At 41.1% G+C, this 13,433-nt stretch overlaps 1 protein-coding gene across 1 annotated transcript; it reads right to left on the reverse strand.

Annotated features, from left to right (window-relative positions):
* On the reverse strand, window positions 1-10,794 carry LOC136466918 (serine/threonine protein phosphatase 2A 55 kDa regulatory subunit B beta isoform-like). Its single transcript, XM_066465439.1, is given in 15 exon segments — window positions 1-484; window positions 607-674; window positions 1,111-1,188; window positions 1,292-1,346; window positions 1,349-1,382; window positions 1,472-1,540; window positions 2,056-2,179; window positions 2,327-2,450; window positions 3,200-3,318; window positions 4,695-4,786; window positions 4,965-5,168; window positions 5,558-5,677; window positions 6,886-6,981; window positions 7,059-7,162; window positions 10,317-10,794. Coding segments are annotated over 15 exon segments (1,569 nt in total). The 5' UTR covers window positions 10,462-10,794; the 3' UTR covers window positions 1-347.
* Window positions 10,795-13,433: the final 2,639 nt, after the last annotated feature.

A 13,433-nucleotide genomic window follows, 5' to 3' on the forward strand; every position in this document is an offset into this window, starting at 1 on the left:
CGTCGTCTATCTTCTTACTGCTTGCTTTATCTTCGGCTGCCAGTTTTGCTACAAGGCAGCTACAGTCGTCACCATATCTTCTTGGGGGCCAGAAGCTTCGGTATTATCAGAACACATACTTAACATTTACCAAGGAATCCCAAAGGAGGAAGTCCGTAATCAAGTATGGAAGTACTTGTACCAGGACTAATCTTGTGGACCATCACTGACTGCTGCTTTTCGGCCCCAGCCATCTAATTAACCAGTTTCCTGCACCTGGATCCTTGAACATTTGAAAGGCCGCCCTTTCACTTCAAACAAGCAAGCAAACAAAAAACTACTGTACCGATTTTCTCTAGCACGTTCCCCTATGCATAATACATGTACAAGCTATTTGCAGCAGCACAAGCGATGGAGTTCTCAGTTGGGTGCCACGCAAGATGGAGCAGTTTTGTTGAGACATCATAAGAATTTCCATTAGCGTCAATGCTTGTATTTTCTCCACCTGCACCACGAGCTTAATTGATCAGAACCAAAGGCAGTTAAAACTTTTCACTACGAGAGCATGGTCTGGTCCATGTACAGAAAAAATCAATTCAAGACTGGCAGCGCAAGAGAGCCACTGACCTCTCCTCACAGCACGGGTCAAAGAAGTCAGAGTCCGTGCAGGCCTGGATGGATTAGCAACCTGTCGCCTGTATGGGTTTCCACAATTCCAATAATCAAATAATAGAAGTTTAGCTGGGCATGGAAAAATAATTTGCAAGTAGAGTGCATGCTGGATTGGTGTCAATATCATATTTTGTTACCTATACAACTACATGGTCATGGGTCACCTATATTGAATTGAATCTTGAATGTTTGGTGGCCCCACCAACTTTGACATAAGATTCTCATCATAAGTGACCGTGCTCTTTTTTTGGTACGTAACTCCGAAGTAGGAAAAAAACGTAAAAGGCTTTGTTGTTGTTGTTATTGCATTAAATATTGAACTCACTTGGAGCGGCAAATTAGTTAATTGAGGAGCAAGGGCCTTATGAATTATATTGAAATAGTCTATATTCAGGTAGAGTATAACCTAAACCCACTTAACAACATACACATTAATGATAATCCCAGCGTTTGACAGACCTCATGGGATTTCTGCTGGCTTCCAAAGTTGATGCCTCCGTACTTTCAGGAGAACAACCAAAAACACGAAACAAATTACTGCAATTACGATGCCACAAGAAGAGTTAACATACAGAAGTGTTAGATAAACCAACAGCTAGCAATTCTTACAGCTCATAATGCGAGGAGGATAAGGATATACCTATAAGAACCAGTTGCAACACGAAGTCCATCACCGCTGAGACAACATTCAAATTGTCAAAAATTGAATCATTCTCGTATAAATCACAAAGCTGCAAAACATGATGTTAACCACAGTATCAGATTACAGCAGATATTGATATGGCTCTTTCATTCTCATTCAGATGATAAGAAACTTCACCTTAGGACGTAAGTATTCATGAACCTGAAAAGTTGCAACTGGGCCCGAATCCATGTTTAGATCCCACAACTGAAGAAACAAAAATGGTTAAATAAAAATATTTCTAGCAGACAAACATCTTTATCACGAAAGGCAGGGCACAAAATGTTCCTTGATCCTCAAATTCCAAGGTAAAAAATATTTAAATATCTGACGGATCAATAACATGGGAGGAGCGTCCGAATTTTAATGACTAGGGGTCTGAGTAAGATGTATATTACTTTCTTGCCAGTGAATTGGTCAACATTGAAAAAAAAACACAAATGTCATTTGGACCAGTGGAGCAAAACTATATTGATATTAAGTGTGCTTCAAGAAAATTAGAACCACAACATGTCATTACAGAACTCAATGATGTCACACACAGCTTATTTATAACATTGAAAGATGAACTCAATGCCTCAATACCTGGATAGACAAGATGAACATTTTGACATGTGTTTTTCGGGGTAATAAAATTGATGTTTTTAGCCACCCGTGCATAAATCATACAGTAAAAAAAAAGTAGAAATTCAGCAAACGGGACAGATAGGTATGTTGCAAACCTTGAGTGTCATATAATCACGACTAAGAATGTGCCTTCCGCCCCTTGCAAACTTTATATCTGAAACTGATGCTATTATCTCTGTAAAAAAGGATCTTGATCCAGGTGCTTCATGTTCCTCAAATCTGAACAAGATGCCCTAGTTAAATCAGATCATACCATGACCACTAGATAAACTTAAAATGTTTGTAGCCATTAGAAATGATAAAATCTAAGCATTGCCTTCTAATCAACAATAATGTTACTGAAGAAGTTCAAGGGGAATTACTAACAGTTTAGCATGGTTGTCACACAGTGCTGACTGCCGCAGATCAATAAGCCGGATAGTACCCTTTGAGCTACTATATGCTAGTGTATTACAGTGAGTTGGATGGAACTCCGCACAAGTAATCACCTCTGAAATTTCACAGAATTATAATGTGATAGGTGTTGCCACATAACAAGTATGGAACCAACAGGAATTGCATGAGAATAAATGAACGCCTTCAAAAAGATCTATTAGCCAACAGCCAAAGGTGTCTCACAACCAGTCGACAAAAAAATTTTGCAGTCACATATGCAAATTGTATTAGTTTCGTTTTTGCACAGTAAAACCTGATGCAGGTTATCTTGTGTCATCTAATCTTGTTTTTTCCATAAAGCAACTACTATGTTTATGAATTTCTCACCTGTTGACAGCTACAAAACCTACACTTCTGAGAAGGAATTGTTGGGTAGCATACTAACATACAGCTGCAGAGAGGTAATTGACTGATAGGTACAAAGTTGGTAGGTTCAGAGAATAGGAACTGCGTTCCTGAAGCAACTCCATTCAACACTGTCCATCATTTGCTCCAGACCCAAATAGGAGTTAAAGTAGGTAGATGTGATGCAAGTTGCTATTCCAACCATATTGGAAGGCCGCAGTGATGAAAAATGAAGATGTTTTGCATGATCGGCGCCAGAACATGCATACCATGTAACACCTACACATGACACTTTGCAGGGTAAAAAGCACAAACCCTGCCTATATCTTGCAATGCATCCAACTCCACTATTCAAGAACTCCACAGCATCAAGCTACTGAACCATGAATCGACCTAGTCTGATAACATTTGCATGTATAATGTTTACAAGAAACAGGTCATCAGACTGAAAAAGTTTACCAGTTAGATCCTCCATGTTTGCAGGTTTCACATCAACAATGTTAAAGCTCTGATTGCTAATTTCTAAATTCCAAAGGTTTATTCGCAGATCATCTGCTGATATGAATGTTTCTCCATCGCTGTAAACAAAACAAAGTGAGGACACGGTATCACCATAATAACAAACCCAAGCAGTAAAAATAGTTCCAAAAAACTCAGCCACATTAACTCATTCAAACAAAAAGCGTATAGTAATTTGTGATACCCTTAAGAGCAACTTCTTATTTATAATGAAAAAAATAAGCATCTTTGGTTTGATCTAATTCAAAGCCTTTATGTTACATAAAGTCATAGACCATATTTCCTACTACAGAAGGTGAAAAACAATGTTGCCACCGTACAGGTTTTACACACTATCATGCTTTTTGAGTTGTCACCAAGGAGTTGAGGCGTACCCCAGGTGCCACAGGACGCCACAAGGTTTTATTTATGCCATATCGCCTAACATCCAGGCATACCCCCAGCGCCACTGGACGCCACAATGCCTCAAAAACCATGCACACTGCACATGCAGGGTACCTCCTATGAAACCGGGATAAACCATGATATCTTCCGGGCAGTAAAAGAATATTTTGGGAAATACACAAAATATGAAATAAAAGGAGCTAAATCATGAAATGGGGATGACTAGATGGAAAGAGATGAACCGTGAAGTGGATATGCAGCTCAAGCAACCGTTGTTACTATTTACATTGGAGTTTGCAGCAGACACTGGGAACACTAGATGAAAGGGGAAGATGTGAATCAGCTGCTACAGATTAGGGGCAATGGGGATCTAAGGATTAGCTCTTCACTGAATCATTGTTTTGAAGCAGGTGGCCACCAGACAGTGCTGGACCCAAAAAGCTAGGAAACTCCACCTACGTTTGCTCTATACTTCGCTACTCCATCCATCCTAGTATATAAGGCGTAACCACCTCTGGTTCAAAGACCAAGGAACTTATTTAATTCTCTCTCAACACTAGTAGTCTAGTACTACTACATCGATGTACGCACGTGGCACGTCTAGAGAGAGCACACCTTGTACTATGGGACTTGAATAAAAAGTGGTTACGCCTTATATATTAGGACGGAGGGAGTAGTATTTTTCCAAATCCTACAAACCACTAATTTCATGGAAAAAAAATGCCTAACTGAGCCATCCAGGTTCAATTGTGTCAGGAGTCTTTTAAGCAAACCAACCTTTGGAGATCACTGATTCCATTTTTCCCGGTTTACCACTGGTAAGATATTGTGTTTTAATTTGTATAAGTATGTTCGAACTGAGAGGTCAAGGCAAATATGTCAAAAAAAGAGTATGCACTTAAAAACAGATCCAATAAGACAATATTGTAAGATAACATAAACGATACGAAGGAAGATGAGACAAGGAAACTGAACATTTGTTCCAGTACAACAAGAGCATATCTTTTTTCAGATTTGATTAGACATCCGTAATATCATGAAGGAAGCTAACCTATTATTTGAAATGGAATTAATATGGTAGTCATGAGCATGTGCATATACACGTCGGCATCTCGCGACATGATTAAATTCTTGGCCCGTAACCTGCATAAATAGTAAAGGAAACTATTCAGAATTGTCACTGATATTATCTAGTCTGTTAGAAGAATATCTACTCCTCTGTCATGAGAAAAAAAAACTATTGTATTGTACATGCAAGCAATGCTAATTCATCATGTTGTACAACACTAGAGATGATGGAAGAAGTGTGTTTAAGTACTACCACCACAGGCAAACGCAGCGAAGCACATCCTCCTGGAGGAAATGATATATTGTTGTTTGGACTGTACATCTTTTCTGAACATCCACCATTTGGAAGAAGAGCTCTGCAACTACTGGTACCCGGACTTGAAGTTGAGCCATTGTCTGAACTTTGGGAGGTATCCAAATTCATCACTGAAACCCGTTTCACTTTTTTCTCTTGAACCTATAGAACACCAAAGCACCATGCACACCATTACGTAATCATGCTCACTTGCAAATGATGAGAAAGTCTAAAAAGACAAGCAATACCATTGCACAAGCTGTAAAGAAGATAAAGCATAATTTGATTGTGTTTGTAAAGATAAGGATACAAAACACTTGCTTCTTGATCAAAGCAGTAAGAACATATATCCCTTCTCAGGAGTAATAAGACTGGCAAAAATACGTAAACCCTAACCCACATTAAGGTGCTATGAATATGTTTTGGACTACATAATGGATACAACACCTGAACACCGAGGTATAACAGGTCTAGTCTAGATAAACAATAAATGAGCTATGAAGTTGTAAACATACGAAAGTAAACCAATGAGCAACCTCTTTTATGCATACCTTCCAATACTTGATTGTTTTGTCATTTGTAGACAAGAGAAAGAGTGCGTTGTTGAATGTGTGGCACCACTTGATCTTGTTAATCTTCTCTTCTATTTCCAAACTTTTTAGGTAGTCAAACTACATGAATTGCCCAGAAGTCAGAATAAAATATTCACAATTTGACATATTCCAGTATATGATGACTATAGCTTCACTTGGAGTGTCATTTGGACTATGTATGGTTTTATATTGTCTTTTCTGGTAAGCTAATCTGCACTCTATTTTTTGGAGTTTGTACTCTCTCCCCCAAAGTGTCATTAAAAACCTTGGATATCAAACTCCAAACTACCCCCTCCATTCCAAATTATAAGTCACTTTAGCTCTGTCATAAGTCAAACTTCTCTAACTTTGACCAAGTTTATTGAAAAATGCACCAAAACATACAAAATCAAATTAGTTTCATTAAATCCACCATGAAATATGTCTTGACACTTGATAGTGCATTTATTTGGTATTGTAGATGTTAGTATATATTTTTCCTACAAACTCGGTCAGAGTTAGAGAAGTTTGACTTAGGACAAAGCTAAGGTAACCTATAATTTGGAACGGAGGGAGTATAAGATTAATGATCTACAAAAGTGTTGTTACAGAGATTGTTGCCGTCTCTGTGTAATACACTAAACTGGTCATCGATGACATGCTAATATGTAAAAGGAAAAATTGAAGATATTGCTTCTCGCAAAAAAAAAAAGTATTACTTCCATTTACTAATCTTATGTGGCTGAACTATTACTGTGCAAATTAGTAGTCAAAAGTTAAATAGATTGATGCAAGCATTCTAAAAATGGCACTTATTCCTGGATAATGTATTGAAAAACTTGCATGGAAGCCATGTTTTTCTAGACTACCATCTATATTTCATAATTAACAATGCAACTGTTTGCCTTTAAATGGCACAAGTGAACTAGAGTTTACCGCTAAGCAACAAATAGGTCATTTGATAAATTAGACTTGGCAATTAGAATGTAAAACTGGAAAAGGAAAAGTTGCCATTTCTTAGTAGCAAGTAATCCATGGAAGAGAACATAGTGAATGGACATGAATTCATGATGCAATTTCCTCCAACTTTATTATGTATTCAAGTTCATCGATCCTTTTAAATTTGCACACATGAACAATGATTTTCATATAAATTTGACACATAATAAAGCATGCAGAAATATTTGAAGTTTCTTTTCCATCACAACTCCTGCGAAAATAATCCAAGCTAGATATGGCTCAGACACAAGAAGTCAATTGACATTCATGAACAAATTGTTAATATCTCCACTTTAAGACCCACGTACCTCAGGTTCATGACTCTGAAATTCAGTCTTGTAACGGAACTCAGGATGCCTAGCAACCGGATATTCTTGCCTCTCAAGTTCTCTTCGACTAGCATTCTGCACATACATTAGCACTATGGGAATGAGAGATTTAAGCAAGAAAAATTACAGAACTTACATAGTGTAGAACTTACATCACTGATGTCTGTTCTTTCGAACAAAACCACACGTCCACCTCTATCTCCAGTGGCAAGATGACTGCCAGATTTGTCAAACTCAATTGCAGAGATTATGTCCACTGAAACAAGTAGCATATCTGATCAAGATACAAACTGATTTGGCTGGCAAACAAATCAAGCCGTCACAACAAATATCAAGTGAAATGAACAAGACAATAAATAGAAGTGGGTTTGTTAGCATAGAAAAAGACACTCCCTCAACTCTTGCCCATGACTAATTATCGTCATAAACTTCAATAATGTCTAATCTTGTCTGCCCAAATAGTCAACTTTGTGCTAATTTTATATGGAAAATGGTCGTGCTGGGACTATGTATCCAAACAATGGAATATGGGGGGTCCTAAGATTAATCTCATTAACGTCAATTTTGGAAACACAGTAGGGGAAAGCATCTCGAAGAGGGTACTGCCTTTATATTGGTAGTCTTTGGAAACACATCATAATGTGTAGCTAGACTAGTTGATGCAATCTAGCCCAGGCGAACCAAATCGGCTCACCCACACAGGCAAGCTTTCCAAACAACCTCTTTCTCCCATCCCTTGCTGATCTCCTCCTTGTGTCTTCATTAGACACCATAATCAAGCACCTTGGTGGCCAGATCGAAGACCAGCGCCAACAAAATCTAGTTCAGAGTTCAGACACAGCGAATTGGAGCCACAGGCCATCAAAATCGAGCTTGTCACTGAGTGGGGAAGGAGGCAGAGGAGGGTGAGATAGTCCACCGACCGCCGGTTGGTTCACACACAGCAAGGAGTACCCATGGCCTTGTAGCTCCAGTGCGTGCTCAGGAGCAAGCAGCAAACTGGATTGGTAGGCATGGGATTGAATCACTTGTTCTCTCTCTCTCTTTTCCTTTGCTTTTCTTTCTCTGTTTCATGAATAGAGATTGGCTATGGCACCAAGTCCACCTTCTAATTGGTTGCTACTGATGTTTCTGTTTCCATTGCAAGCCTGTAACGCAGCACATCGATGAGTTGATCAGGATGGGAAAGAAAAGGAGGAAAGAAGAAGCAAGTTTAACATCAATGCCAGAAAGGGAAACCAAGCACCCCCACCCTTTCTTGCCCGGCTGGCTTAGCCTGGGAAACAACCAAGCGTGCCCTATGCTCCTGGTAGGAGGTTGCACATGGAAATAGCAGTTGAATTTTTGAAACAAGATCATGATGAGGCAATGTAAACAGAGAGCAAGACTGGAACAGAAATTATGTGACATGTATCTACCCTCAAACTAAATAAGCTTTATGTATGTAGGAAAGGGGATATCAAACACCTTGATCAACCTTTTTCATAATCATAAAAATGTTTACAGGACAAAGTGCAAAGATCTAAGGGGCATATAAACAAATATACCTCACTATTCCGCAACAAGCACTAATCGAAGATCTAAGAGAATCACTATTCCTAAATGAGTACTAATCAAACAAACACCATTTCAACACAAAACCACAGAGAAACTGAAAATCCATATGAAAAGCTATATATTGCACGATCCTACACACCTATATAGTAAATGACCTAGGGGAAGTCTGATAAACTGACAGATTGTTTGTGCACTTGGCACACTTCTGAACCATACCAGATATGAAATGCTCAGAATGTTACGGTACAGCTTAATCTTGAAAGGAAACTACAGAAGGCATACAGCTCAGAAGTAATGACAGCCCAAGAGTTTTCAAAAGATTGAACTACTGTAGACAGAAGCCAGGAGCTCATAAATTATCTTCCAGGATATGCCCAGGAGCTAACGAAAATCTCGAGGAAACAAAAATCAACAACCCCAAGTCCTCAACAAATTATGAAAAAAGGTTTAAGTTTCGGACCCTCCAAGGCATACAGCATAGAAGCAATGACAGCCCCCAGCTACAAACATGAGTTTTCAAAAGATTGAACTACTGTAGACAGATGCCAGAAGCTCATAAATTATCTGCCAGAAAATCCCAAGAGCTAAGGAAAATCTCGAGGAAATGAAAATCCACTACCCCAAGTCCTCAACAAATTATGAAAAAAGGTTTAACTTTCGGACCCTCCACTGGCATACATATATAACACCGGGAATATTTTCAACAAATCCATTCTGCATTCTAGCTTCAATGCAACTCCCAACGCATATAGACATTTGCCAAATACAAAGCACAACTACCAGAGTGCCAATCTGTTGGAGCTAAATTACACGACAAAGACCACCACACGAAGTAGTTACTCGAACCAGATAAAGTTTGCCCCAGTAGAGAAACCTGCCAGGTCAAGGTGTAGGCAGTAAACAGTCCTAAATCGCAGTTAAGACACTGCGCATAGCACTTCCTCCAACTCGAACAAGCCAAACGCTTCAACACCCAAGCCACCGTAAAAGCCTGCCACGACCCATTGGCTCGCCGCCGCCTGCCCAGCCCATGGAACCCCGGCGATCCCCAGACACCCGTGGCGACGAAACGCATGGCGCCGCTAAACCTCTCGGGAACCCACCGGACATGGGCGGCGCCAGGGGTATGCACCTGTATGCCATGGAATACCCATGTTTTGGGAACAAAAACAAATACATATACAAATGTATAATGGTATAGCATGTTGGTATACTGGATGTTGCAAATATGGCCCACAAGCCCAATAGAGCAACTAGCAGTAGCAGCCCACAAAGTCATAGACTCCAGAAAAAACCCATTGACATCTCCCGACGCTCTGTGCTCCCGTCGCTCGCATCGAGCCATCGACCGGAAGCAGCCGGCGGCACAAACTGGCGGCACGGCAGCACCTCTCTGGCTCTCTCCCTCAGCCCCCCTCGCCTCTCCTAGCTCTGCTCAACTGCGCCTATCCGGCCCCAGCGGACGGTGTCGAAGCCCGCCGGGAAAGGAGCCTGCGGCGGCCTGCAGCAGAGGAGCATCTCCCCTTCGGGCTCCTGACTGATCAGCCCTCCCCTCTGTCCCCATCCCAGCTTCGGCTCGAAGAATCGTGAATAAAGATTTTGTTTTCTTTTTTTTTTGCATTGTATTTGTAATTAGATGAAGAAGAAGGGTGCCAGCATATTTGCACTTTGCTTATTACTATTGCATATTGTACTTTGCTTATTACTCATATTTGCATTGGAATTTTTTTTAACACGGAATACCCTGATGTGAAATCCTGGCTCCGCCACTGCCACCGGACGGACCAGATCTCGCGAGGGTGCGACGGAACTGGGCCAAGCCGCAGAGGCTCTCGGCGGGTTGTATTTATTACCTTCCTGCACATCCTCTCCCGCGGCGCGCTCGCCGAAGACCTGCGCGAACCGCCACTCCAGCGGCTGCGGCTGCGGCTGCGGCTGCGCCGCCGCAGCCGCAGACGACTCGGGGCGGTCGTCGGGGGACATGGGCTCCCGCTCCATGGCGCCGCCTCGCCGTCACGACACCATGGCGGCGCGGGATCTCGGTGGGGAGGGATCTCGGGCTGGAAGAGAAGGTTCCCGAGAACTGGGGAGGTTCTAGAAGAATGGCAGGGAAAGGCGGGCGGCGGGCGGCGGGCGGCGGGGATCGATGGGGCTCGGGGCTCGGGGCTCGGGGCTCGGGGGTGCCGGCGTGGGGAGCGGAGCGCGTGCTGCTGCGGCCTGCGGGCGGGGATGACGTGGGGAGCGAGCGAGCGTGCGAGCGGGGGCGTCAGAGGGAGGGGAGTCGACGATCCCGTTCGTGCCGGTCGACAGGCGTTTTTGCGCCCCCCGTGTGCTGTTTTGTTTGCGCCCTTTTTTTTCCTCTTCCGTTCCTGTCCGAGAGATGGGGACATTTTCCATGTTGGACCCTCAAGAAATGTATGAATTTGTTTTTGCAGTCATTTTTTTTGCAAATAAGAGCCCAAGATTATGGAAGTGTTCAACGTGGCTTAGGGGCCTGTTTGGCAGGGCTTTGGCTCCTCTGAAAATAGCTCCGGCTCTGGCTCCTCTGAAGGAGCAGCTCCTCTGGAGGAGCTGAAGCCGTTTTGGAAAACGTTTGGCAAAACGGCTCCTTCGCATTAGACGACGTGAACCCACAGCAAGGAGCCGCGCGAAGCTCGTTTTTGAGGCTTCTCCTGTGCAGGCAAAAAATGGCTCCAGCTCTTGACCGGCTCCCCATACAAAACCCTTTCCAAAACAGACGTTTGGCACAGCTCCTGTAGGAAGTCCCTGCCAAAGAGGCTCTTAGGTGGTAAATAGCATAGAGTTTACAGAGCAAACAAGCCCTTAGACAAGTGTTGTTGTAAAAAGATAGCCCAGAGTTTGTTAAAATTCTTCTTAAAATTACTTTTTCTCAATTAGTTAAATCAAATAGCCAAAGTGTACATAGAAATAGATTTTGATATAAAGCAAACAAAAATCACTTCTCCATTTATACAAGGAGCTAGGTGCCAAAAAAGCATGCTCCTCAAGTGCTCCATATTCAATTCCCAATAGAACCACTCCACAATCAATTCTCACCTCCTCCTAAGCCCAGAGTTAGAGAATAGCTCTACCAAATAAGTCCTTACATAAATGTTGCTGTAAAAAATATGGTTCATAAATAACATCATAAATATGATAAATTTTGACAAGAGAAAATTAGCATATGATGCGTGGAACAGACGGCTAAGAAAGTTTGTTAAGCCACAATTGTGACGTTAGGCTTAGCCGCTTAGGAATATATGGTGCAGTCTAAGTTATGGCTAAAAACCAAACATGACCTTGAACTAAAAATCAAGCAAACTCCAATTTATCACAAATTTAGTATGTCATGTCGGTACTAGAAGGAAAATAGGATGTCTTGTCTATGGCCCATATGTAACTATTCATGGTGTCATCGATAAAAACAAGAGAATGGAAAGCGCTTGTAGGCTCTAGGAGCATTGAACGTTTCCCATGAATGACTAAAGAATGTGTTCAGTAAATGTATGAAGAGATAAATATCACATCAAAAAGTCAAAGGTTATATAAACATTGACAAACATCAAAAGTGATAGTTCCGATATGATAAACAATTAAGAAAATGGTGTGTGTTCGATAAATTTATAAAGAGATTATTATATCTTGTAAAGGTGAAAGGTTGTCTGATCAAAGTGTTAGTATTTCTGGGAAACTAGTAGACTTTGTTTTCGCTTCAAGTGTAGCAATGTTAAGAATTGAATATCTATCTCGATGCTCAAAAAAATCCATTTAGCTAAATTCACAAGGCACAAAGCGTATCACGAATATTGGGAACTCAAAGTTAACTTGTTAAACTTCAATGGCATCAGTAAATTTGACCGCTGGAGCACATACACTTGCACATCATATGACCTCAGTGTTGGCATTCCATATGGTCTATAAGATATTCTGCAAGATCACATAAGATATCTATGTAGCACTTCACTTGGGAGTATATCGAGGTTGTATTTATATTTTATTGTTGGAAAAACGTATGGTTAAGATGACTGATAAATGGGATTTATTATGATTAAATTCTCAAGCAATCGCACGACTCTAGACACGAGTAAACAACAAAGGCACACGTTGCTTTAAGGTAAAGAATAAGCGATAAGGTAGCTAGGTAACAGGTAAAAGTCGTGGCTAGTGGGAGAGCATTGAGTGAGTAAAAGAGTCATAAGTTACTTCTACTACTAAGAACAACATATCCGTAACTGTAGCAACTTAGTTAAACTAAGAAATAGAGGGAATCAATAGCACTTTTGTGCGCAGCCGCAATACCAACTGAGATTGATGCCACGGTTATGTGACGAGCCATGCGCATTAAAAAACTAAACTTATCATGGTGGAATACAAAAAATGGACAGGGTTGTCACCACCAGTCATCTATCAGAACTGTCTGGAGGCCTAGCCGTAAACATGGGCAAGCTATAGCGTACGCATTGTGCTTAATCTATGAACATACTGTAGGGTCGAGATGGCGGACTAGAAGGGGGTAAATAGTCCTTTCTAAAATTAATTGCGCCAACTAACCGAAACAAATATGGATTTAAAACTATCAGTCTAGCTAAGACTACATTCCTCTATCTAAGTTATCAAGCACCTTACAAAGATTCTAATTAGACAACAAAGGTGTCGACATAGCTAGAGCTCAACTAACTAAATCTAGGAGCAAGATCACACAAACATATGCTGCTAGTACTTCAAGCAACGGGGGAGCTCTTACACATGCTAGTAAGCAAAAGCACAAAGCCGCCTAAGCTCACTAGCAATACTCAATAACAAGGCTACACAAAGTCAAGTTATATAGCTCAAATTACTTAGCTACATAAACTAAGCAATGTGACTAATAAAGTTACTCAAACTAAATTAGTCTTGCAAAGGGAGCTACTTTTATGCTACACAAGCAAAAAGTAACTAGCAAGCTACACAAGCTAACTAATTACAAGAGC

Source organism: Miscanthus floridulus, chromosome 7, assembly GCF_019320115.1.
Source record: "Miscanthus floridulus cultivar M001 chromosome 7, ASM1932011v1, whole genome shotgun sequence".
NCBI lineage: Eukaryota > Viridiplantae > Streptophyta > Magnoliopsida > Poales > Poaceae > Miscanthus > Miscanthus floridulus.